Genomic DNA, 25,707 nt, shown 5'->3' on the forward strand with positions numbered 1-25,707 from the left:
AGCCACACCAGCTGTCTTTGATTCATGTTTGCACAATATATGTTTCTCCATCTTTTCACTTGTACTCTGTTTCTTTATGTTTAAAGAAGATTTCTTACAGAAAGCATATAGAGAGGCTTTGCTTTTGTTATGCAATCTGGTAATCTCTCCCTTTTAATGGGATGGTTTAGATCATTTACGTTTAAAGCAGTTATCAATATGGTTAAGCTTGAATCAAGCATCTTGCTATATGTTTTTCTTGGGCCATCAGTTTCCACTTTCTTTAGATTAATTATGTATTTATTATGATTCCATTTTATCTCCGTATTTGTCGGCTGTAGTTCTGTGGGATACCTGTGTGTGGGAGATGTGTGCATGTGTGTTTATTCTAGAGTAGTGACTCTCCAGCTATGGTTTTGTGGGTTTCATAGTGATGCTAAGACATTATTTGCCTTTTTATATTCATTCTTTTGCAAGTGCACAGTGAAATTTTCTGCATGATGTTTGATAATGCCGTTGCTCTAATGGTTAATAGAATATATACTTGGATATTCATTTGTTTTAAAATTTTCTGTTTCGATTTCTGATACGGTGGCTATTAATAGATATCACCATATAAGCAAAAACTCTTAGGGGTCCTCAATAGTTTTTAAAATTATAAGGGGATTCTTAACTATAGAGAACAAACTAAGGGTTGATGGAGAGCGGGGGGCGGGGGATGGGGCTAGATGGCTGATGGGTATTAAGGAGGGCACGTGTGATGAGCACTGGGTGTCATATGTAAGTGAGGAACCACTAAATTCTACACGTGAAACCAATTTTACCATATATGTTAACTAACTAGAATTTAAATTAAAACTTGAAATGAATCTAAAAAATGATAAGGGGATTCTGGGAGCAAAAATTTAAGAGCCACTGTTCTAGGATTTAAAGTATAGATCTTTAATGCATCACATTCTAACTTTAAATAAAGTCAAACCGTTTCATGCGTGGAATAAGATCCTTAAGCAGTATGTTTCCATTTCTCCTGTTTTCTCCTTTGTATGTTAATGTCACACATTTTGATTTTACATGTGTTATAATCCCCACCATGCACTGTTACTAATTTTGCCTTACCAATCAATTAGCTTTGAGGGAAAAAAAAAACCCTTTTATATTTATTCACATGTATTCATGTATTCCTGTTCTTTGTTCCTTTGACTACATTGATATTTTTACCTCATAAATGTAAATGGAGAGCTTTCCTGAATAGCTCTTGCAGTACAGGTCTCTAACCATAAATCCTCTAAGCCTTTGTTGGTCTAAAAGACTTCATTTCGAAACACGTTTTCAGTAGACGTCCATTCTTGGTTGACAGGTTCTCTCTTTCCAGATGTTACAGCTGCTGCTACGTTGTCTGCCGCCTGCGGGTTTTCTGATGCAGTGTCTGTGCTCACTACTCTCTCTGCTCCCCCGTCTGTAATGAGTCTCTCTCCTCTGTTCCTCTTTTAAGCTTTTTATCGCTGGTTTTAGGAATTTGATTACAAGCTAACTTGGTACGGTTGTCTTTGCTTGTTGGGCTTGGAGGTCATTGGGCCTCTTGGAGACTCCAGGGAGCACCTGAAGCTGGAACTGATTAAGCGATGGGTCCACTACTGAGGGGTAATTCTTCTGGTCCACTTTGGTGAGAGCTGATGTTAACTCCCTGCAGCCCTGTGCAAGCCTCGGAGATTTGGGCCTCCTGCTCTGCAGTCAGTCCCCTTGGCTTCACCTCGAGGAGTCTCCTGACACCGGCTCGCAAGGAGTCATGGGTCAAACACACGAGGGCAGCCCCTGCACGCCTCCGAGGCTCCGTCTGTGTGCCCCCTGCTCCACGAGCTTGGGCAGTCCTGCTCGTCCCCACTCCGTCTGCCTGCTCAGCTCGGCCGGTTCTGTGTGGCGTCACCCCCTGACCTTACAGCCCAGAGACAGCCCTGCACGTGGGGGCACATCTCATTTCTTTCCCTTCTCCGAGGAGTCACAGTCCTCTGCCTGTGGTCTGAATGTCGTCATAGGTTGCAGTCCGCTCTGTTTTCTAGCTGTTAGCGTGGGAGAACAGGTCCTGTGGTGATAAGTCCCTTCGGGGCAGAATTGGCAATCTGCTGGATTTTCTGTTTACTCTAGAGAATGCATGTTTTTGGAACCCTGGGCAGGACTTGCACCTAAGTATTCTGTCTTCAAGTCTGTGTATCACAGACCTTCACCACACATACACACCCACACTCTGTGAGCACCTGCTAATGCTCAGACTCTTTTTTTTTTTTTTAAAGTTCCATGCTTCATTACTTGTGTATAACACCCAGTGCACCATGCAATACGTGCCCTCCTTACTACCCATCACCGGCCTATCCCATTCCCCCACCCCCTTCCCCTCTGACGCCCTCAGTTTGTTTCCCAGAGTCCATAGTCTCTCATGCTTCATTCCCCCTTCTGATTACCCCCCTTCCCTTTCTTCTCCTACTGATCTTCCTACTTCTTATGTTCCATAAATGAGTGAAACCATATGATAATTGTCTTCTCTGCTTGACTTATTTCGCTTAGCATTATCTCCTCCAGTGCCGTCCATGTTGCAGCAAATGTTGAGAAATCGTTCTTTCTGAAAGCTGAGTAATATTCCATTGTATATATGGACCACATCTTCTTAAACCAGTCATCTGTTGAATGCTCAGGCTCTTGACATTCTCACTCCCCGGAGCTTAGGTCAACTGCTACCCTGACAGCATGCAGAGGCAGCCTTGTACCTTCCTTTCCCTCTCCCAGGTCACCACGAGGATGAAAGGATAGTGATGCTAGAGGGTAACACGCACCCTTTCTATGACTCCTCCATAGGGCACTTTGCTGCGGAAGACGTGGCCTCGAGGGTCAAGAGTTTGAATGACAATATGGAGTCCCTCCAGGCTCGGGCTGCCAGACGGCAGAATGATCTTGAAGCCAATGTCCAGTTCCAGCAGTACCTGGCTGACCTGCATGAAGCAGAAGCATGGATTCAAGAGAAGGAACCTATTGTAGACAACACTAACTATGGGGCTGATGAGGAAGCAGCTGGGGTAAGGGGGGTATAGGGGTGGACGTTGTCTAGTACTCTCCAAATGGTACCAAAGTAGACTGTGGGACAGCTGTAGGTTCTGTGAGGTTATTTGGGTGTTTCCAGAGTGATCACCTTTGGCCTTCCCTTGGTCGGGATAAACTCGGAGTTGACACAAATCCTAAAATGTACACTAAATTTTCCCAATCCCACAGAGATTCATAGATTCCTTAAAGATTATCTAAACCCCAAAAGGCATGACCAGACATTCATGCCTGTCTTGGTCCCATCCTAAATTTCCTAGAATGACCTTGGGATTTCATAAACCAACCATGGTTCTAAGATACATACCGTTTAATTACTTGACATAAAATCAAGCATACATGTTGGAGCAAGAACTTCCAAGGTCATAGTTACCCTCTCTGTCCTCTTGTCTTGTTCTTCGTCTCGTGGTAAGCCAGTGTAGTATTTAACAAACCTTCAGCATCGGAAATAGTTGCAGTGGGCATCTAAAGTTATGCTAGTGTTTAACCCCACAAAATAACATCATAGCCGCACCCTCTTCTAGCCGTGACGTGTGTCAATAAAACACTTGTGCAACTGTGACTTCATTAGAGCAAATGTAGCAAATATATTGAAATTGTTGGTCATTTAATTCCTATTTTCCTGATGCTCATAAATTTAGAGTTAAAAAAAAACCACCTCTTTATTATAGACGGAAAGTGTCTCTTACCAGGAATTAGGACAATTGATATCACCTAAAATAATAGCCAAACGATCCCCAGGAATGCTTAGTGCTCTTCCTGTATTCACTTCTAATGATCTTCCATCAACAAATCCAGGCCCTTCTGAAGAAGCACGAGGCCTTCCTGGTAGACCTGAGTGCCTTTGGGAAGAGCATGCAGGCCCTGCGGGACCAGGCGGCGGCTTGCCAGGTGAGAAGGCCTAGAGATGCCAGGGGTCACGCTCCCCGCCGGACCAAACAGGATTCTCTCTATTACTGGCTTTTATTTCCAACAACCCAGGACACGATTGCAAGGGAAATACTAAGTTCTGTGGGAATGGTAGCCTCTCTGTGGTGTCTGCCGAGATGTTCACACGGGGTTCTCGGTGAGTGCGGTCATGTGTCAACCGTAAGCAGCCTTGCATACAAAATAATCCTGACTGCAGGGAAATTCCAGTCTATCAGGAGAGCAGAAAGATCAGCAAATAAGTACACATGCTAGAGATACGGACAGGAGAAAGGGTCTCGGGGAAGGAGTGTTCCCCTCACCCGAAATAAGAATGTTGGAAAGTAGGAAGGTCCTCACAGCTGAGGTGAAGCCCTTTGTCTGAGCTATTTTTTTTTAAGGTGGTTTACGGTGCAGATGAGAAGGGCTTTTCTAGTCGATAAGCTAGGAGATCAAAAGCACCAAAGCACAGGATAAGCAGGTGTATTTGGGCAACGGGTCATGCAAATGCTGGAGAATGTGATGATGGCCGGGAGCCTGGGCCCACGGTGAGCGTGTCCTAAGAGTGGCCTGGCTGGGACCCCCTAAGTGACGGGGGCGCCTCCTTGCGGTAGCAGAAGGAAAAAGAGAGACACCGGCCGCAGTCTAAGGACAGGCTCTGGGTTCACACGCCGCCAGCAGACAGCAGTCGTGGGCGGGACTCGCCAGGTCACCGTGTGTGTCCAGAGCCCTTGCGCCGCGCCCTCCTCGGCCCACGGGGTGCAGCCCACGCAGGATCCGATGGACGTGTGCTCTGTGCATGTCGAGGAAACACGCTGCTCCGGGGGACTGTAAGCGGAGGCGTGCACCTTCCCTCTGCTCTGAAGCGGGCGGGCGCCGTGCCTTACGAACGCGTGCAGACGCCTTCCCAGCAGGTGCCTGACATGGTCCCTCCTGCTCTTGTTCAGGAACAACAGGCTGCCCCGGTGGAGGGAGCTGCTCGAGAACAGAGGGTGGTGGCTTTATATGACTTCCAGGCCCGCAGCAATCGAGAAGTCACCATGAAGAAAAATGACGTCTTAACTCTGCTCAGCTCCATCAACAAGGTGACTTTCCCTTCTAACCCTCTTCCCAGCAGCGAGACAGCTCTTCCGTGGTCAACTCTCCCAGCCCTGCCAGACATCCATATTTTGGCCAAAAACATTTTTCTATTGCTGTCTCTCTTAAATAACTGTAATTTATTAAGTAGTATCTTTCCTCCAGGTATTGTGTAAGATGCTGTATATATCTTTTGGGGTTATAATAACAATAACAGTTAACAAAATGAAGACTCGGAGAGCCCAAGTAAGTTGCCCAAAGACATAGAAGCTATGAATGGCGATTCCATGATACCAGATTACCCCTTACTTCTCATCTCTGCTTGTCCCTCTTCCATGCCAATGGTCCCAGTGCTGGAATGACAATGGCCGGGGTGAGGAGGAACCTGAAAAAAGAGGAGTCTTTTGTCAACTCGGTTTTCTTTAATGTGTGAGAAACAGGTCTGTGAAAGAGCCCATGAGAATAGGGACAAAATACCGGCTCTTCTCGTAAGAGCTCAAATGGCTTTTTTACATTCTAATAACTTCCAAAAATTATTGGGAAGAAAAGAAGAGAGTTTGGGATACTGTTGTCCTGAGGGAGAGTGAATTTTTGAGAAGCAGGATGGATGGTCCCTGACCAAATAAGCTAGTGCCAGTCCCACTTTGTCCTTTGTCCAGAGTGTTAGTTCAGTAACACCCCCAAATGCTCTGTGGGGCCCAGGGTGATACTTAAACACAAAGCATCCGCATAAGTGAGTTTCAGGGCCATGCGCAATTTTTAGGTGCTCTGGGAGAGGGAGGGGGAGGGGACGCCCGTGCCAGCCATAGCTTGTGTCTCTGCCTACGGACTGCGTTCTGAGAGTAGAATCCTCTCGTATTTGTGGTTTTTCAAGAACTAAGAAAGGCGTGGGGCTCTCTCTGTCTTTTCAGGACTGGTGGAAGGTGGAATCTGGCGACCACCAAGGCTTTGTGCCTGCTGTCTATGTCAAGAAACTGGCTCAGGATGAGCTTCCCACGCCCCCGCAGCGACAGCGAGAAGAACCAAGCAGCATCGCCCAGCGCCAGGAACAGATTGAGAACCAGTACGTTTTAGAGGCAGGAGAACTGGATAGTACTTGGCTAAACGTTTCTTATTGGCAAAGACACTTCTCATGACTCTGCAGCTGTGAGAGTGGAGATGCCATTGTAACTCCACAGATTTTAAGAGCTAAAAGTAAGCTTCGGGTCCTTGAAATACTTCAGTTTTTGTTTGAGAATGATTAAGTCAATTGCCTGCGCTCAGGCACTCCATAGAGCCACCCCTTCTGCTTCCCTGCCCAGCGTGCTGAGGGTCATCGAAGGTCTTCAGACTTCCACGTGAACTTTGCTTACTCTACCATGCTGTTTCTCACCCAGCTGTTGGCAGGCATGGGCACATCTCACATCTATAGAGTAGCGGAGAGGTGATGCCCGTCACACTGCTGGAACATGGACATTTGTATTCTTTTTAATGGAACCCTGTGTGTTTGTCTCTCTCTCTCTCTCAATGCTGTTTTCCTCCCAGCTTTATTTCCTCCTCTCCTCTGTTCTTCTTCTGATTTTCCCTCCCTCTCCTTCTTGTCCCTTCCACTCTCCCTGCTTTCACTCTTCAGTGTTTCCTTCTTGTTTCATGACAGCGTTCCCATCCCCCCCGCTTCTGTGCACAGGTACCGCTCCCTCCTTGACCGGGCGGAAGAGCGCAGGCGTCGTCTCCTGCAACGCTACAACGAGTTTTTGCTGGCCTACGAGGCGGGCGACATGCTGGAGTGGATCCAGGAGAAGAAGGCGGAGAACACCGGGGTGGAACTGGATGATGTCTGGGAGCTGCAGAAGAAGTTTGATGAGTTCCAAACGGTGAGAACGAGCAAACTTCTCCTCCAGATGGCTTTTGGATGGTGACCCTGGTTCCATTTATCCCACAGCTCCTCCCAAGTGATTCCTCAACTTCTCATTTGCTGAAGATCCTTCCTAGAGTCCCACATTTCAGATCTCCCTCTGGGTATGAGAGGTGGAAGGAAAATACAGAGGAATTAATGGCCTTGGCTCTGCAGCCTGGGGTCCCTGCCGCTCCCAGATCCTCCTAGGAGCGCTGGTCGCCCTGAGTTCTTCAGTACTCACCCCACATTGTGTTGCGTTCTGGGATCCCAGGTTGGGGTGAGAGGCTGTGGGACTCTTCGTAAGCTCTTATTATGGGGCAGAAGCTGGGGTGAGAAGGTGGGAAAACAACTTGACTTTACAGCTAGATAGTTTCCAAGTTTCTACCCAGCGAAAACCATCCATCCTCTGTTCTCACAGATGTATTCCTTCTGTTAGCTGGCAGTGCATATAAACCTGTTCCTTCCTTTCTTTTTCTTGCGATGCCTTCCATAGAGAAGTCAAGGCAACACATAGATAGATGATAGATAGATAGATAGATAGATAGATAGATAGATAGATAGATGATAGATAGATGATAGATAGATAGATGATAGATAGATAGATAGATAGATAGATAGATAGATGATAGATAGATAGATAGATAGATAGATAGATAGATAGATAGATGATAGATAGATGATAGATAGATAGATAGATAGATAGATAGATAGATGATAGATAGATGATAGATAGATGATAGATAGATAGATAGATAGATAGATAGATAGATAGATGATAGATAGATAGATAGATAGATGATAGATAGATAGATGATAGATAGATGATAGATAGATAGATAGATAGATAGATGATAGATAGATAGATAGATAGATGATAGATAGATGATAGATGGTTAGAAAGAGGATAGATGATTGATGGATAGATGGATGAAAAATGGATGGATGGAGAGATGGATGATAGATACATAGACAGATGATGGATGGACAGGTAACGTATAGGTAGATGATAGATAAGTGGGGATTATATATACACGTATGGAATCTATAAGGAAAGGGGAAAGTGAAAGAAAGGGAAGCAAGGACAAAATGATAAGAGAGCACCAAGAATGACACTCGCAGAAGGAAGCTCATTTAGAGGCCTTTGTAAAATGTGATGGATGATATCGTCCCCATAGGCATTGTGATGCGCTCCTCAGGGCTCCTTCTTACAAAACGCCTTAACACAAGCAAATGGCAACTTAGTCCATGGAATTCTACTGAAGGCAGAGGAGCTCGTATTGGTAGGAAAGCACAGGCTTTCCAGCTCAGGAATCTGGGAGAGATTTTTAAGAAATATCAGAAATTGGGGCGCCTGGGTGGCACAGTGGTTAAGCGTCTGCCTTCGGCTCAGGGCGTGATCCCGGCGTTATGGGATCGAGCCCCACATCAGGCTCCTCCACTGTGAGTCTGCTTCTTCCTCTCCCACTCCCCCTGCTTGTGTTCCCTCTCTCGCTGGCTGTCTCTCTCTCTGTCAAATGAATAAATAAAATCTTTAAAAAAAAGAAAAAAAAGAAACCTCAGAAATTGGGTGTGCTCCCCGCTCCAGAAAAATGGCAGCTCTCTTGCCAAGTTCTCAGCAGCCACTGGGGTCAGGGAGTTTAAACTATTCTTCTTAGTGGTAGATCGGAGGGCAGCCGCTCGTGCGTTGCCAGCGAGGTTAGCGATACTAATATTTAGTCAGATTGGGGCAGAGCGGAGCAGGCAGGTATGAAGATTCCTGAGAAGGGGATTTATATGCTTTGGACAAATGTTTCCACCCAGGACTTGAAGGCCAATGAGCCTCGGCTGAGGGATATCAACAAGGTGGCAGATGATCTTCTATTTGAAAAGCTGCTAACACCAGAAGGAGCTCAAATACGGCAGGTACGTGAAGCTCCTTCCATGTTTCCTCGCTGCCAGGCCGAGTTCCAGGCGTCTACATTTCGCTTTCATACGCTCAATGCTCTGTTCCACTGATCAGCTAGGACAGGCAGAAGGTAGAAAGCTGGCTTCAGGAGAGGTCAAAGACGATAGCTCAAACCGTGCAGCCATGCATATATTTAAACTGATCTGAAATCTCTAAGTCACAACGTATGCCTCCCTCCTTCCCCCATCTTCACTTCCAGACACAGAAATTCATGCTCAGATACATGAATGTGAAGAAAATGTAGGTAAGAAGCTCTGACAGTGGAAAGGGCCTAGTCAGGAAAGCTGATTGGAAGATACAGACTCTGATAAAATCTGATGAAAGAAATAGAAAAACCTAGGTCAGTACAGACGGAGGGTGGGACACCCTAGACCTGATTTAGATTGGCACCCAGGGTTCCATGAAAGATCGAATGAACATGAGTGGGATGTCTAGGCCAGCTCTCTGGGTTGTCTCTTTTCTGGTGGTTGAGGGAGAAGGGAATTACGCAGGAACCGTTTGCTTACTCTGCAGAAAGTAGAGCTCTTAGCGGCTCTTCGGTTTGGTCAGTTCGGGGTGCAGCAATATCATGGCTTCTAACGACCAAGGCAACACGTCTCACTCGTCTTCTGGGGATTGGGGTGTAGTGTCTGCAGCAGCCAACATCAGTTGCTGCTCTAGGGTTGGGGGTTCCATCCTGGAGCATCATTTGGGGAAGGAAACTTACCCCTTTCTCGACGGCATGAATGAGGGCCAAGCGCAAGCTCTCCAGGGAAGAAAGAAACCTGTGCAGTTTCTGAAAGAGATCACTCGACAACAGCCACGATCCAAACCTCAGCGGGGCTTGGGACAGCGCTGAGTGCCCGAGTGCGCTTTCCGGCTAACCCGTGTGGCGCCCGCCTCTCTTAGGAGCTGAATACTCGCTGGGACTCCTTGCAGAGCCTCGCGGAGGAGCAACGCCAGCTGCTGGGCAGCGCCCATGCTGTCCAGGTGTTCCAAAGGTGAGAGGGTAACCCTGAGAGGCAGTGCTGCTCTGGAACCCACTCGAAACCCCAAGTCTGATTGCTGCAGGAGAGGCTCTTAGGAGAACACGCCTGAGACGGAGATCAGAGGGGATCAGGTGATTCCGTAGCGGATTCCTCACTCGGCCCATGGGGTCCTCCCAGACACACAGCTCTACTTTCCCAGCCCCTGGGCTTGGGTCCTGGTGCGTAAGGAGCAGTGTTCGTGAGAGGTAGTGAAACTCCGAGTAGAGGCAAGAGGTTTACGTAACTGCATATCTGAACTAGCCGTAGACAGCTAAGAGCCACAGCTATGACGTTGGCTCTAACTGTTGATGCAACCATTTTTTACGTCTGATTCTAAATCCGTGTCTACACACGAATAGCTAAGGAAGCAAGCAATCAAACCAAATGGTAACCGAACACCTTCGCCAGGTACGAACGTATTTTTGAGTATTTGGAGAAGGGAAACGGAAATGCAGAGGGCAGCTCTGCAGGCAGGGCCCCTGGTGCAGACAGGCTGCGCCAGTTAGCAGCGGGCTAACTTCAGAAAATAGCCTCCTTACGGCTCTGTTCTCGCCTGTGGTAAGTGGGAATGGTCCCAGTAGCTGTGCCTCAAGTAGACGTTGGGAGGAGGAAGGGAGCCTACGTCCTAGCACCTCAGGAAGGGGGCAGGGGTGAGAAGAAAGGACTTCCCTGGAGTGGAAGCCGGGGAACTGGGCTGCCGGTGGCATACACCGTCTAAGACCTTGACTGTCGTGAGCCAGAGAAGCAGATGAGACGAAGGAGCAGATCGAGAAGAAGCACCAGGCCCTCCGTGCTGCCGATCCCGGCTCAGACCTGTTCAGCGTGCAGGCCCTTCAGCGGCAGCACGAGATCTTCGAGAGAGACCTCATGCCTCTGGGAGAAAAGGCGAGACATTTGCTCCCACGTTTTTCCAACATGTCCCTCTTCACGTTTGCACCTGTCCATGGCCTCTTCTTTGCTCTTATTCCCCAGTCCTTACTCGCATACTTCTTCTCTTACTCCATACTTGCTCTTGCACCTGTCCCTAAGATAAGGACACCAAAAGGACCTCTAACCCAGAGGGAAATTCATTTCATTCTGAAATGACCTCTGTTGTCCAAGTACCTCTTTAGTGGCTTCCAAATGCCTGGTCACCGTACAGAAGGCCCGCAGCCTCAGACCCGGAGGGACTGGCCACCCCGAGGACGGCCGGGGCTGGGCGTGTGGCAGTTTCCTTCATAAGGAACTGACAGCACTTAATCCTACTCGACCTACAAGTAAGCTCTGGAACTTTCCAGAGGCAGTCTGAGATAAACCAGGGGCATCCTGCAGCGTGGCATTATCACGCAGAGTGAAAAGAGCACAGAAAATGTCTATATTGAAAAGATCTTTACGTTAAAAGTCAGGACCCTTGGGCTCATAATTGACATTCCCACTAATCAGCAGAGTCACTTAACCATCTGCCCGACACCCTCTTATCTTAAAAAGAAGTATGGTAATGTCAAGTTTGACTAGTTCAAGGACTTATCTGTACCGAAAGGGTTGGCATTATTTTATAGGGTAACAAGATGTTCGTGCGCCCCCTGACGTGCATCTGAGGAGTGAGCATTGCCAGGGCTCAGAAGTGGTATTTTGCTAAGATTCCGGTATGGCTCTAATTGGCTGATTATCAGAGCTCTTGGCCTCCTCAGGTGACCATACTGGGGGAGACAGCAGAGCGGCTCAGTGAGTCCCACCCAGACGCCGCGGACGACCTGCGCAGACAGGGCACGGAGCTGAAGGAGGCGTGGGACAGCCTGCTGAAGGCCACGGAGGATCGGAAGGAGAACTTAAATGAGGCCCAGAAATTCTACACGTTCCTCATGCGAGCCAGGTAAAGCTCCAAAGGCAGGCTCCGCCGGGCGGGGTGGGCAATGTGCACGTCCAGCCGCTGCATAGACCTTCCAGGAGCAGCCCGAGTCTAGAAGCTCTTCACCGCTGGTGTGGAGGGTACGTCCACATCTAGATCGTACCTCTGGCGAGGCACAAAAAGCTCAGGCTCAGTCGTTCAAGCCACAGAATCCTGAAGTTTGAACCAATGGTGACACTGTCTAGCTATGTCAGGAGTCGTAGAATGCGGACGTTAGCTTTCTACTGGAAAGGTGGGAAGAGCACGGATAACCTTGGCCGAACACGATACAGCCCAAACATGCATCCTAACAAACGCACGGAACTAGCCTATAAAGGTACAAGGATAAGAAAGGCGTCGGGGTGCCTGGGTGGCGCAGTCGTTAAGCGTCTGCCTCCGGCTCAGGGCGTGATCCCGGCGTTATGGGATCGAGCCCCACATCGGGCTCCTCTGCTGGGAGCCTGCTTCTTCCTTTCCCACTCCCCCTGCTTGTGTTCCCTCTCTCGCTGGCTGTCTCTCTCTGTCAAATTAATAAATAAAACCTTTGAAAAAAAAAAAAAGAAAGGCGTAGTACGGTCAGGAAGTAGGGGCAGTTCGAGCACGGGTTTGCATGTCAGAGGGTTCAAGCGTAAGTGTTCAGATAAAATCCTGGAGAACGTTCGTTGCCTTGCCAAAGAGTCTAGACACTATCACAGTGGAGCAAACAGACCCTTTATCTGTGAAACTGTTCCCATGTTCCGCCCCATCACCTCTGTCCGCTGGGAGGAGCCTTTGGGGTTGAGGGGCCAGGAAGAAGTGCCTCACAATGTAATACTTTTTGGGAAAAAGAAGAAAGAAAAGGACTTTGGGTAAATGATTGCAGTTGCTCTTGGCAAGCCCCTCCGCACTCCGGCGTCTCTGGAAGGCTGTAGTTTTTCATATAATATAAATAAATAGCACCCACAGCCACCCCTAAATCATACGTGCCCCTAGCGCCCTGTACGTACAGATTCTGCTCCGACTGAGATTCCAGGTCAAGGCTGCCTCCTTGCTGCACGAAATCTCAGTCCTCCATATGCAGAAGTACTCCCCCCCCCCCCCCCCCCCCCCGAGCAGCTCTGACCCTGGCTTTACCTCTCTATGACCCTTTTACTTTACAGGCTGTTTTTGAAACGAGAGGTGTTAGCCCCTTGTGTTTTGTTTGCTTTCTTTTTTTTCTTTTAATCTAAAGTGTGAACTCCTCTTCTGCAATGTTTGGTACTTAGTAAGCACCCAACGAAACTTGGTTGTTTGAATAAATGAATACATGAGTTTACAAAAGAAAGACCCTTCTGCCCCGGAGTGGATGTTTGCTGTTTCTCCAAGGAGAGGAAGGGCTCTCTGTTTGTGATGCTTCATCTGGGCATTGCAAATGAGCGCATTGTTACTTGACATTTACCCGCCAGGACATGGACCTTAGCTCTCCTTGTCATACCCCTGGACTGCTAACAGTAAGAAGTGGGCCCTGGTCTCATCCACAGCATTGAGTGTGTGTGTGTGTGTGTGTGTGTGTGTGTGTGTGTGTGTGCCCGCGCTCGCGCACGCATGGTGGGGGTTAAAATAAGAATAAAGACATATCTTCCCTGAGATTCCATCTGGAATAGATTCTTAAACCCAAGAATCTCCTCTTTATGTACAAGAATCATTAAGAGTGATGGAATATGAATTGGTCCAGGATTTGACTGTCCGGGTTCTTTCCAGATGTCTGTTTCTCCTTATACTACCTGGGCAAGCCACTTACATTCTGTAGGCTGACCTCCTCATCTCCAAACCGAAAATGAAAGAGTTCCCAGAATTCTATGCAGGGTCATTACAAGAACTGAAAGAGAGAGTATATACGAAGACATTTTCAAACATAAGGGATTTGCCATAATTAAGTAAACAACAGTAGAATTCAGTAATTCATCACTTACATACAACACCCAGCGCTCATCACCAGTGCCCTCCTTAATGCCCTCCCTCACCCAGCCCATCCCCCACCTCCCTCCCTCCATCAACCCTCAGTGTGTTCTTTATAGTTATGAATATTTTATGGTTTGCTTCCTCTCTCTTTTTTTCTTTTTTCCCCCTCTCCCCATGTTCATCTGTTTTGTTTCTTAAATTTCACATATGAGTGAAATCATATGATATTTATTTTTCCCTGACTTGTTTTGCTTAGCATAATACACTCTAGCTCCAGCCGCGTCATTGCAAATAACAAGATTTCATTCTTTTTGATGGCTGAGTAGTATTCTATTATATATTTACATATATGTAAATATGTATATTTATATATATTAATGTATTACATATATTTAATGTATATTTATGTACTTATACACACACACACACCCCACACCTTCTTTATCCATTTGTCAGTCGAGGGACATGTGGGCTCTCTCCATAGTTTGACTGGTGTAGATAACGCTGCTGTAAACATTGGGGTGCCGGTACCCCTTTGAACGTTAACTAACTAGAATTTAAGTAAAATTTGAAAAAAAAATAAAAGAAACATTTCCAATTGGTTTCTACTAAATCATCTTTATCACGCTTGTCTTTTTCCCATAGTTTCCTTTTACTTGGAATTTTTCTTAGACATTTTTACCAAATTCTAGGAAGTGTCTGTCTGTCTTCATCTCTATAATTTATATATATATATACGTATATATATAAGATTTTATTTACTTATTTGACACAGAGAGAGAGACAGCCAGTGAGAGAGGGAACACAAGCAGGGGGAGTGGGAGAGGAAGAGCCTGATGTGGGGCTCGATCCCAGAATGCTGGGATCACGCCCTGAGCTAAAGGCAGATGCTTAACAACTGAGCCACCCAGGCGCCCCTTATAATTTTATATTTTCTGTCTATTTCCTTTGTAAAGATTATTTTCATTCTTTATAGACAAGCAGATTCATGTGTAACTAATTTATAATAACAAATTTGCTTTTTAAAACAAACAAAACCCAGTGTAAACAACAATCGGAAGATCCGTGAAGCATATAAGGCCAGATGGAAGGTGTTAATGTGGAAATATTTTCTAGAGAGGTAAAAGCCAAGGGCAGATAGCCCTGTTGCGAGCTGCAAGGTTTTCTTGTCAATCCCAATATGCCTATTTCTCTAGGGACCTGGAGAACTGGATCAGTAGCATCGGTGGCATGGTATCATCGGAGGAGCTGGCTGAGGATTTAATCGGCACGGAGATCCTGCTGGAGCGACACCAGGTATGGCTACGAAATCCACAGCCACGGATCACGTGACCTCCCAACCTTCCCTCGCTCTATGACATCGTGGGGATGCCAACAGTCTCTTCCTTTTCCCAACACAGGAGCATCGTGCGGACATGGAGGCTGAAGCTCCCACCTTCCAGGCCTTAGAAGACTTCGGTGCAGAACTTATAAGCAGCGGTCACCGTGCCAGTCCCGAGATCGAAGAAAAGCTTGAAGCGGTCAGGCTAAAGAAAGAGGACTTGGAGGAAGCGTGGAAACAACGCAAGAGGATGCTGGATCAGTGTCTGGAGCTGCAGGTGCAGCAGAGGATTTTGCTTAGGAAGGATTAGCCTCCGTCTGTCCCTTCTGTGCAAGTTTGCACAGTGCCTCCAGGGGCTCATTTCACCAGGCTTGCCATTCCCTAGGCACAGGGGCATCTCTTGGCTCTCTGCCGTTGCACTCTCATCGTTGTGCTGTTCTCTGCTCATATCCCTGTTCGAAGAGCTGAACAAAGTGGGGATCAGCTCTTGGCACGAGATGGAGTGATTATAATGTATTTATTGATTGAGAGTTTGGTTGATTGATTCTTGTTGAGAACCTGCTGGGTGTGGAGCCCTGGAAACACAAAGATTAGTAAGATAACATCCCTTTTCTGAAGTGAAGTTAGACATGTCGACAGACCATTCTAGCACAGAAGGTGATTATTAATAAAACAAAATGTATGAAAGTTTTGAGGCTAAAGAAGAGGGAGCGATTAATGCCATGAGGGATGGGATGAGTGGATCACTGGTGACCCTGAGGGTAGTGGTTATGAGGGTCCTAAAGAAATAACCAGCCAGCATCCTCCAGGTGGAGCATATGGGAAACGCACCCTGGGAATGGAGTATAGCTTAAACAAAAACATAAAATGTGTTTTTATGTCTCAGGAAAGAGTAAAAGGTCCAGAATAGTTAAGATTCATGGTATGAATGTTTCTTGGAAGAACATAAGCAACCCTTACGGGATCCCTTATATCAGTGTTGTAGGAGAGGGAGGGATCATTTCCTCTGTCCCCTGGATTGGATAGAACCTCTATCTTCATCCCCATAGTTGTTCCACGGGAACTGTGATCAGGCCGAGAGCTGGATGCTGGCACGTGAGAACTTCCTGAGGTCAGAGGGCCACAGTTCCTTAGATACTCTGGAGGCCTTGATGAAGAAACGGGATGATTTGGACAAAGCACTCACTGCCCAGGTAATAACAACTAATATCAGCGTTCCAATAACAAATATTAGTAATGAGAACAGAGATTCTATACATGTATGTAGTTCTGTGATTTGTGAGGATTTTAATTCCCATTTGCTTCTTACAGAAAACTCTGAGGTAGACAGGGCAGTTGACGTGGTGGCTTAGTCTTACTCAAGTCACTCACGGCATCAGACTGACTTACTGCAAGGCCAGCCTTGTACAGCCTAACTTTTAGGAAGTGACTTTCTATACCGCTTATGCCAACACCCCACCCAATGCAGGAGTCACCCTCTGCCATGGTCATGGGAGGAGTCTGTTCTTGAGGGAGCTCAGTACCACAGGAGTAAGTACCACAGGAGTCAGTACCACAGGAGCTCAGTGCCACAGGAGCTCGGTGCCACAGGAATCAGTACCACAGGAGTCAGTACCACAGGAGCTCAGTGCCACAGGAGTCAGTACCACAGGAGCTCAGTGCCACAGGAGTCAGTACTACAGGAGTCAGTACCACAGGAGCCCATGTTAGTGTCATTATTAATGTTTCTCCCCCTGTTAAGTTAAAAGCCTCTTTTGTGGCATTTACCCTCTCAGCCTGGTTTTGTTCCCCTTTGTGAGGCCACAAAGGGTGTCTCTGTTCTTTTCTAGGAGAGAGTCTGGGATTGCACTGAAGGCCTAATCTCTGGGCATCTGGGCTTTTTTCTTTTCCTCTACCTAGGAAAACAAGATCACGGAGCTAGACCATGTTGCGGAGCGGCTCATAGCGGATGACCACTATGCCAAGGAGGAGATTGCTGCTCGGTTCCAGCGGGTGCTGGACAGGTCAGGCCGGAGCAGGTGTTTCGCGAGCTAAGGAATTCTTTTCATTTCTAAACGCCTAAAACTATCTTGACACTTGGAAACATTTCTGATCTAGACTCACAGAATGAAAGGCATGGAATAGAACTTAAAAATTACTGACTTAACCACTGTATTTTATGTTTGAAAATAACGAGACTATGCAACAACTAAACCTATCGATATAATATGTAATATTAGATGTAATATGTATGTAATATAATATGTATATGTACATTATACGTAATATTACAGTATATATGCTATATAACTAAATAATATATAGCTATGTTGTATATAGCATATAAATCTATAAATAACTAGAGGAGAAGGGACAGGTTGGCAAATGAGAAGATTGCAGATATGGCATCAAAGCCTGGTGGAAGGGTCAAGGGCAGAGAGCGACCTAGCCTCTTCCTCCAGATGGAATGCTCTGAAACAACTGCTGATTGATGAGCGGACAAAGCTTGGTGACTATGCTGACCTCAAAAAATTCCAGCGTGACCTGGAGGACCTGGAGGAATGGATCAGTGAGATGCTGCCCATAGCCTGCGATGAATCCTACAAAGATCCCACCAACATTCAGGCAAGTTCAAACTAGGAACCTGGAAGAACTGACATACCCAGGTTGTTGGATGAAGGGTGTCTCCCTACACAGAACGTTTCCTCACTGTTGAGACCACTGCCTGCCCTCAGGGGCTTCCGAGTCTAATGTGAAGGGCTGGGTCCTTCAGAAGTCACCATTAGTTATGACAGACATTAACTCTTTCTTTGAAACAGAATTTATCTATCTTGCTTCCTTAGATTACAGGGTAATTTAGGTTCTGCTTTCCCTTCAGAGAAAATACCTGAAGCACCAGGCCTTTGACAATGAGGTCCAGGGCCGAGCTGAGGAGGTGGAGGGAGTGCTCAACTTGGGGAACTCTCTGATTGACCGGAAGGCATGTGATGGCAACGAAGACACCATGAAGGTAGGGGTTCTGGTCAGGGTGGTTTGGGCTAAAGGCACATGAGGAGAAGCCTCTTCCTCCTTCAGAGCTTCCACGGCGGGGGGTGAGGCGTGTGTTCTGTGGTTAACGATCTTCCCTCCGACTGCTGCACAAAGAAGGCAGGAAACCATGATGCTCAGCCCTTATCACTTCTGGCAAACTCAGTACCTAGGACCCTGAGAAAGCTTGAGACCTAATTCCTAAGTGTTGTCAGGCCTGTTCGACATTTTCTATGCCTACTGCCAAGAGCTTTGGCACTTAGGCACCAGTCTCTGTAAGCAGCCCAGGACCCTTTCCTCAAACTTTCTTCTGGCACCTCCTGTCGTTTCCCAGATTGAGCATAACTGGTTTAAAATATATGGCATTCAAAAGTTGGCAGGTTTTGGCTAGTCCCTAACTCCTAGCCCCCTACAGTATATTTTCAAGTTGTCACAGGACTCAGGATCCTAAAGACCACAGTGATCCCCAAATTTCTTTGGATTAGGGTCAACTGGAAGACCTGAAGGAACACTGGAACTACCTGCTTGAGAAAACAATTGACAAAGGACAGAAGCTCGAAGAGGCGAGTCGCCAGCAGAGGTTCAACGCGGGCATCCAGGACTTTAAGTTCTGGCTCTCAGAGGTAATTGCATGTGCAAGGGTGGGGGCAGGGGAGCTTCATAAATACTTGCCAGTTAAATGGATTTGTGCATGAACAATTTCCTTGACTTTTTTCGGAAAAGTTGGGGGACACGGTTGCCAATGTTGTTCTCCTTAAAGACAGTTTCCACGGGGCAGCTACACCGTGTATTCCTTTGTTCGCAGGCAGAGACACTGCTGGCCATGAAAGATCAGGCCAGGGACTTGGCTTCAGCAGGAAACTTGCTCAAGAAACATCAGCTGTTGGAAACAGAGATGCTGGCCCGAAAGGTAAACAGTGTTGGACTCTCACTCCTCTGGGCAGCATGGAAATGCTTCTTTTTCGTCTAAGAGGCCATATGAGAACACTTTCTTACAAACCGACCTTAGGTTCTCAGCCAGCGGTCATTATAACCAGGTCAAATCCAACAGGTGCAGAGCGGTGGCAATGGTCACTGCTAACCAATGATCATGAAACTATAGATTCTAAGGAAGAGGATCCAGAAAGAGGACCCTAAAGCTATCTTGTCTACCTTTAAATGATGCACGCATATAAACTCACTGTCTTCCAAAGCTCATATTTGATCTGGCCTTTGAAAGAAAATGGAAGTTTATTTTACATAATTATAGAGAGCAAAAGTATCAGAGGGGGATGTCATGTGCAATAAAGTTGAACTATATATACACTGTGGAAATTCTATGGAGAATTCCAGTTGCATTCCCATATCAAGCAGAAATGCGTCTGGAGCAGTGATAAACACATTGGCAGGTATTGATTTCATCCTGGAAAATTTTATTTTATCAGTTTTATTTGGTGGCAGAGATATGCACAGAAAGGACAAGAAGTCAAAGGCTTTCTAAGCTCCAGAGCTTTAGGACTTGATGACGTTCCCCACAACAACACTAGAAGGGCAGAGTTAGAGTGAAAACAGACAGAAGCAGCTGGGTGTGTTCTGGACGTGGCCAGCCTAGGAATGTTATGGTAGAGTAGCCCTTCTCGAATACTTCTATCCATCAATCTGTGTCAAATTCAGTACTGTGAGGAAGACAGTCCTGTTTGGAGACACACACTTGCTCACACTCAGTTTCCAGTTGGGAAGAGGAGGAAGAAACAAGGGAGACTACCAGAAGGTGGATGGACAGTTTGAGTATTACAGTCCCGTTACTCACAGTGCCCTCTGATCTTGCCCCATCCGAGCTGAGTTAAAAAACATATCATCAAATCAATTATCTTCAAAAACGGTCTATTTGACCCAGTCTTTGAACCTGTACCAGTGGTGGTTAAAGTCCAGGGTCTACTTACCGCCTGTACTGTTCCGTTCACTGGGCACACCTGGGCTTTCTAGGACGCACTCAAGGACCTGAATGAGTTGGCTGCTGAACTGCTCTCCAGTGGGACCTTCAACGTTGACCAGATCGTGGAGGAAAGGGATAATGTCAACGAGCGCTTCCTGAACGTGCAGAACTTGGCAGCGGCCCACCATGAGAAGCTCAAAGAGGCCTATGCCTTGTTCCAGTTCTTCCAGGACCTAGATGATGAGGAATCGTGGATAGAGTACGTATGGCCAACTCACACGGCACCAACAACCAAAGAGAACAGATGATCCACCAAACATGTTCCCATTTGGTGCTGAAATGAAATACGTAATTGTTTCTTACAGTTGGTCTCACTTCTTAACCACACTCGCCTTAGCCTAAAGTTAACATTGGTTTTATTTTTCTCAAATTACCTCTCTGTATGCAGGCAGAAGGAGACAGGCTTGGAGAAGTAGGGAGCACTTCACACACATTCTGGGAACAAAATTAAGAAACCATGTACGCTTGCTCGTTCTAGACAGTTCGTAGACTGTGTGATGTCTGAATGAGACAGCTGGGCCTTTACAGCTTACTCAACTGATGAGATCCTTGTCATTAAAAAAAAAATCATTGAAATTTTACTTAGTTAACATACAAAAAAAAACCCCATACAGTGCAACGTTGGCCTCAGGAGTAGAACCCAGTGATTCATCACTTACATATAATACCCAGTGCTCATCACAACAGGTGCCCTCCTTAATGCCCATCCCCCACCTAGCCCACCCCCCACCCACCTCCCTCCATCAACCCTCAGTGTGTTCTCTATCTTTAAGAGTCTCTTACGGTTTGCCTCCCTCTTTTTCTTTTTTTTCCCCATCTGCTATGTTGATCTGATTTAAATTCCGCATCTGATGAAATCATAGGGTGTTTGCCTTTCTCTATCTGACTTATTTCTCTCAGCACACACTCTCTAGCTCTAGCCTGTAGGTCTAAGGCACCCTGAACCGGACACAGGCCAACATCACCCAGTACCTGCCACAGTCTCATCACTAGTTCTGCTTTTGTTATAAAAAGTACAATTGGGAAAATCTTAGTAAATCAAATTATTACCCTGCTTCCTATGTAACCCGCCTCCTCGTATGCCTCTTCTACAAGCCCGCTGATTCTGCTGGTACTGAATTAAGGGAAGCCTTGAGCGCAGGGCAGCAAGGAGGACATCTGAGGAACCTTCAGAAACAATGAGATCATATAAGCTTGTCCGCGTCGTCTTTTATTGTGCTTTGTGGTGGCGGTCGGACATTTTACACTTGGAACCGATTCAACTGCCATGACTCCTGTAGTATCAGCTTCTTTTCCCACGCTACCTGAATTCATTACTGATATTAATAGACAAAAAGAATGAAGGCCACGAAGGCCATATATGTACATAGGGTCGTTTACATGTGTGTGTATATACTTTTCACATTTTTTTGGGAAGAGAAACATTAGTGTATGTCCTTGAGCAAAGAAGAAAAGTGCACAGGTAGACAGGCAAGGGAGCAAATGGAAAGGCTGTCGCAGCCGTGGGTACAGTGGGACCAGCATGCTATTTTCATTTGTATTGTCAGAAGTTTTGCAGAAAGCCTCTGGCACTAATTGTGTTTGTGGTTACTGACACCCGAGTGTTCCAGAATTTACCACCTCCCCAACCCCCAGCCACACACCCACTCTTAGAAAACCCTTGCTCTAGGATGACCTCGCATGTCTAAACGACGCTTTCCATTTCCTTCCTTGGTCCCAGGGAGAAGTTGTTACGCGTGAGCTCCCAGGACTACGGGAGGGACCTTCAGGGGGTTCAGAACTTGCTGAAGAAGCACAGGCGCCTTGAGGGGGAGCTGGTGGCCCACGAACCCACCATCCAGGTAGGAAGAGTCGGGGTCTGTGGATAAGTAGGGGGATGCTGCACAATGGGGAGGTGGCATGCAGAGCCACCGCGGGCTAGGCACAGAGCTCGCAGGCATTCTTCCCTTCTCTGCACGTTGTCTCCTATGGATAGAAGGCTTCTGCACAGGGACCTGTGCTTTTTCCTGGAAGGGGTGCTTTCAACACCGTGGCACTGTTGGTGGTGGTTAGGGCGCAGGCTGGGTCACCTGGAAAATCTGTACTTGAGCCGAGCCACAGAGGAAGAAGACAGCTCTGCATCACCCTGCGACCACGAACAATCCAGAAAGCAGATCATGGAGTGTAGCCTAGTATAAGCACCGCAGTTGCACGAGGGGACATTTAGCATGTGGACCTGACTGCAGGTGTCTTCATTCTCCCAAGATTTTCAAGACCACCCAAGTACCATGGAGTTTATAAGTGGTGTGGTGGGCAGGAAGGGCTGGATACCTTGCAGGGAGAGTCTATGCGGTAACGTGACATGGGGGGGTGTGTTCTGCAGAGTGTGCTGGATGCAGCAGACAGGCTGGGAGACAAGGCTGCTGTGGGGCAAGAGGAGATCCAGGAGCGGCTGACTCATTTTTTTCAACACTGGGAGAAGCTCAAAGAGTTGGCCGCCGCTCGGTGAGTCGGGGATAGGAGGCCCAGCTGTCTTCCTGGGTTGTTGGTATTGGGTGTAGTGTGGGCTGCTCTCCCCAACTCCCCATCTCTATTTATCATCGAAGTCCTTCTCAGATGCCAGTTGCCGTGCAACTTGCCCCCACTGACCCCAGGGAGAGGCGAGGAGGCTGCCACCTCTGTGGTCTGAACGCTCGTCTGCTCCCATGCTTGCTTGCCACTGTCCTTTATCATGGTGGCCTCCTGTGCCAATCCTTCACGCCAGGTCACGCCCATCGGGTCTGTTCTACTTTGTGCGACCCCCCCCCCAGGCTTAGCACGGTGTGCAGCCCCTAGGAATGAAAGAACGAGGGGATCTATTTTCTCCTGATAGCCATATAGCCAATGAGAACCCTGCAGCCAGACGGCCAAATAGAATAATTTCTGCCTATGATTCCATACCTGTTGCCTTCCCTGTGCAGGAGGAACCGCGGTGCTCAGAGTAGAAGGAGATAGTACTTCTCTGATGCTTTCTCCAGCTCTGGTATCTGGGCCCTCGTGTTTGGACAAGGCTCCCTTCCCCCAGCAAAGACTCCCAGAGAGCAGATGATGCCACAAAACAGAACTTCTGGGGTCAGGGCCTCCCCTGTTCGCAGGAAGCTCAGGTCGGCTTGCTCTGTGGCCCAGTCCCACGGCGGCTGCCTCGTGTGGCCGTGCTACGCGCAGTGCTCCCCTGGGTCCTGCTGTCTTCTCATCCTCACTGGCGCTCACCGCCCTGTTGCAGAGGGCGTCAGCTGGAGGAATCCCTGGAGTACTTGGAATTCATGCAGAATGCTGAGGAGGAGGAAGCTTGGATCAGTGAAAGGGAAGCTATGGTTGCCCGAGGGGGCTCTGGAGACACCCTGGCCACGACTCAGGTGAGCCACAGGCAGAATGACTGATACCTTCCCTTTGGTTTGAATCTTTTCTTAAGCAGTCAGCATTTTCATCTGTGATATAAGTAACTTGCTCCGGACCGTGAAATCAATCAGGTGTGGAGCTGGGACTCAAAGCTCTGTTCCCTGATTTGTGGTCTATGACTTCAAGTCGTCAGGGTTACACGCCTTTCCTCCTAGCGGTAGGCTTCCTTAAGATTCCCTCAAATACTGATGTTACACTGAATTGGGAAGATTCTTATGCCTGGGCATTCGTTGCAGTTTCTAGAAAATATAATTTTAGCAGGGCTACCTGGCGGGTGGAACAGGTCCACAATTTAGAGACATACTTGTAAATACAGTATAGAGTTTCCCAATAAAGAAATAAACAAGTGGTCCATGTGATCTCGAGTTAATATGGATTTTTAGAGCTCCTGAGAGAGTGATCATAAGAAAATAAAGTTCTTGGGACCATGAGATCTGTGCCTACTAGCCTTAAAATTTAGGGATTTACTAAGAATTCTCAGTGGAGATTAATACCCTCTTCTGTGATGACATAAAGGAACGGCTCACAGTGGCAAGAGAAAGCGTAAAACCTGCATAGCGTACAAGTCACGCTACCAGCCCCTTTCCTTTGAAAAGCCTTTGGGACATGTGCACACATGGGACACATTAAGTGGTTTAAGGTTTCATCTCAAACACTGCTAACGGCTTCCCTTTTTTAAATGAGACCGTTGTTTTTGAGAATTGCGGATTCACCTGCCGTTTTAAGAATGTAGGGAGGTCCCATGTACCATCTACCCAGGTTCCTCCAGCAGTGGGACCTGCTGGGACACTGACCCCGACGCGGTCAGGACGCAGTACCTCCCCGTCACCCCGTGGGCAGAACACCCTCTTCCCTCCGGCCCCCACCCCTCCTTAGTCCCAGGCAATCACCGATCTGTTCTACGCCTCTATAATTTGTGACATTTCGAGAATGTGGTATAAATGAGCTCATACAGTATGTCCCTGTTGGGGGTCGGCTTCTCGCTCTGCAGAGTTGGCTGGTGATTCATTCAGGCTGTGGGCAACAGTGCTTCCCTCGTCGGTACTGCTGGCTGGTATTCCATGGAATGGACGTACCAGCTTCATCACTCACCTGTCGAAGGGTATCTGGGTTGTTTCCACATTTGACTGTGATAAGTCAAGCTGCCTTCAGTACTCATGCAGAGGCTTCCACGTAAACATGGGTCTTCATTTCTCGGGAATAAATGTCCAGGAGTCCAATGGCTGGGCCATAGGATAACTGCATATTTGGTTTTGTGAAAGCAGTTAAATACATAAAAATGTAAACGTGCCAGACTGTTTCCAGAGCGCCTGCACCATGTTACACACTCACCAGCCGGGTGTGAGTGATCCCGACTTTCTCCCCATCGTTGCCAGGACTTGGTGCCGTCACCATCTTTATTTTAGGCAGTCTGATAGGAGTGCAGGGTATCTCATTGTGGTTTTAATGTGTGTTTCCCTTATGGCTGATTTTTATGTGCTTATCTGCCGTCTGTGTATTTTCTTCAGTGAAATGTCTCTTCACCTCATTTGCCCGTTTTCTGATTGGAATGTTTGACTGTTTGCTTTAACTGTTGACCTTCTGTGCTTTGTGTCAAATCTAAAAAATTTTGCCTAGCCCTGCCTGGGTCTTGAAGATCTTCTCCTCTGTCTTCTTCCAAAAGTTTAGAGCTTTACATTTTAATTTTAAGTCCATGATCCATTTAGAGCTCACTGTTGTCCGAGATGAGAGCTAGGGTGCGGTTCATTTTTTGCATGAGAACGTCCCGTGGCGCCCCCTACAGTCAGCACGCCGCTTTTACACCTGCCCACACCGCTAGGGCAGATGTGTGGGTTTTGTAGACAGCGCCCAGTTGGGTCGGATTTTTAAGCCCATTCTGCTAATCCTGATCTTTAAATGGGAATTTTTAGACCATCACATTCAAAAGCTCATTTTAATGAGAAGTTTTTGCACCAACATATGAATTCCAGGAAAAGATTTTATGAGATTTATGGTTAATACTCCTTGCTTTTACCTTAAGATGTCTATCTCCCTAGCCCTTGAATGTCATCTTTCATGAAGAAAAAAAATGACCTGAGTTTTTGGTTTCCTGAGCCCATATAGATTGGCTAATATAAGAAAGGAGAGTTGTTTACCTGTTGTTGAATTTCAGTTTTCTTCCCGTGATCTCATCCTCCCCCTCTGTTTAATACGTAAGGAGAAGAGAAGAGGATTCTGATCAGCTTCTTGCAATTATGAGATGCATAATAGATATATTTAAAATACGTTTTAAGCTTTTGGCCTTATCAACTTTTAAGACAACTTAAATTGTTAGGAATTTATTT

The 25,707-nt window shown here is 47.0% G+C and overlaps 1 protein-coding gene across 1 annotated transcript in view; it reads left to right on the forward strand.

The window, feature by feature from the left end:
- The window catches only part of SPTA1 (spectrin alpha, erythrocytic 1), a 65,428-nt gene that overhangs the window by 23,915 nt on the left and 15,806 nt on the right, over positions 1–25,707 (forward strand). Inside the window, exons 19-39 of the mRNA XM_026487293.4 lie at positions 2,827–3,044; positions 3,865–3,957; positions 4,920–5,057; positions 5,961–6,112; positions 6,716–6,902; positions 8,726–8,827; positions 9,759–9,850; positions 10,618–10,762; positions 11,548–11,729; positions 14,861–14,960; positions 15,065–15,262; positions 16,035–16,178; positions 16,885–16,988; positions 17,427–17,589; positions 17,843–17,974; positions 18,477–18,614; positions 18,797–18,901; positions 19,957–20,165; positions 21,687–21,807; positions 22,329–22,450; positions 23,208–23,340. Coding sequence (XP_026343078.2) covers positions 2,827–3,044; positions 3,865–3,957; positions 4,920–5,057; positions 5,961–6,112; positions 6,716–6,902; positions 8,726–8,827; positions 9,759–9,850; positions 10,618–10,762; positions 11,548–11,729; positions 14,861–14,960; positions 15,065–15,262; positions 16,035–16,178; positions 16,885–16,988; positions 17,427–17,589; positions 17,843–17,974; positions 18,477–18,614; positions 18,797–18,901; positions 19,957–20,165; positions 21,687–21,807; positions 22,329–22,450; positions 23,208–23,340 — 2,978 coding nt within the window. The remainder of the gene's footprint in view (positions 1–2,826; positions 3,045–3,864; positions 3,958–4,919; positions 5,058–5,960; positions 6,113–6,715; positions 6,903–8,725; positions 8,828–9,758; positions 9,851–10,617; positions 10,763–11,547; positions 11,730–14,860; positions 14,961–15,064; positions 15,263–16,034; positions 16,179–16,884; positions 16,989–17,426; positions 17,590–17,842; positions 17,975–18,476; positions 18,615–18,796; positions 18,902–19,956; positions 20,166–21,686; positions 21,808–22,328; positions 22,451–23,207; positions 23,341–25,707) is intronic.

Source organism: Ursus arctos, unplaced genomic scaffold (genome assembly GCF_023065955.2).
Source record: "Ursus arctos isolate Adak ecotype North America unplaced genomic scaffold, UrsArc2.0 scaffold_2, whole genome shotgun sequence".
Classification (NCBI taxonomy): Eukaryota; Metazoa; Chordata; class Mammalia; order Carnivora; family Ursidae; genus Ursus; species Ursus arctos.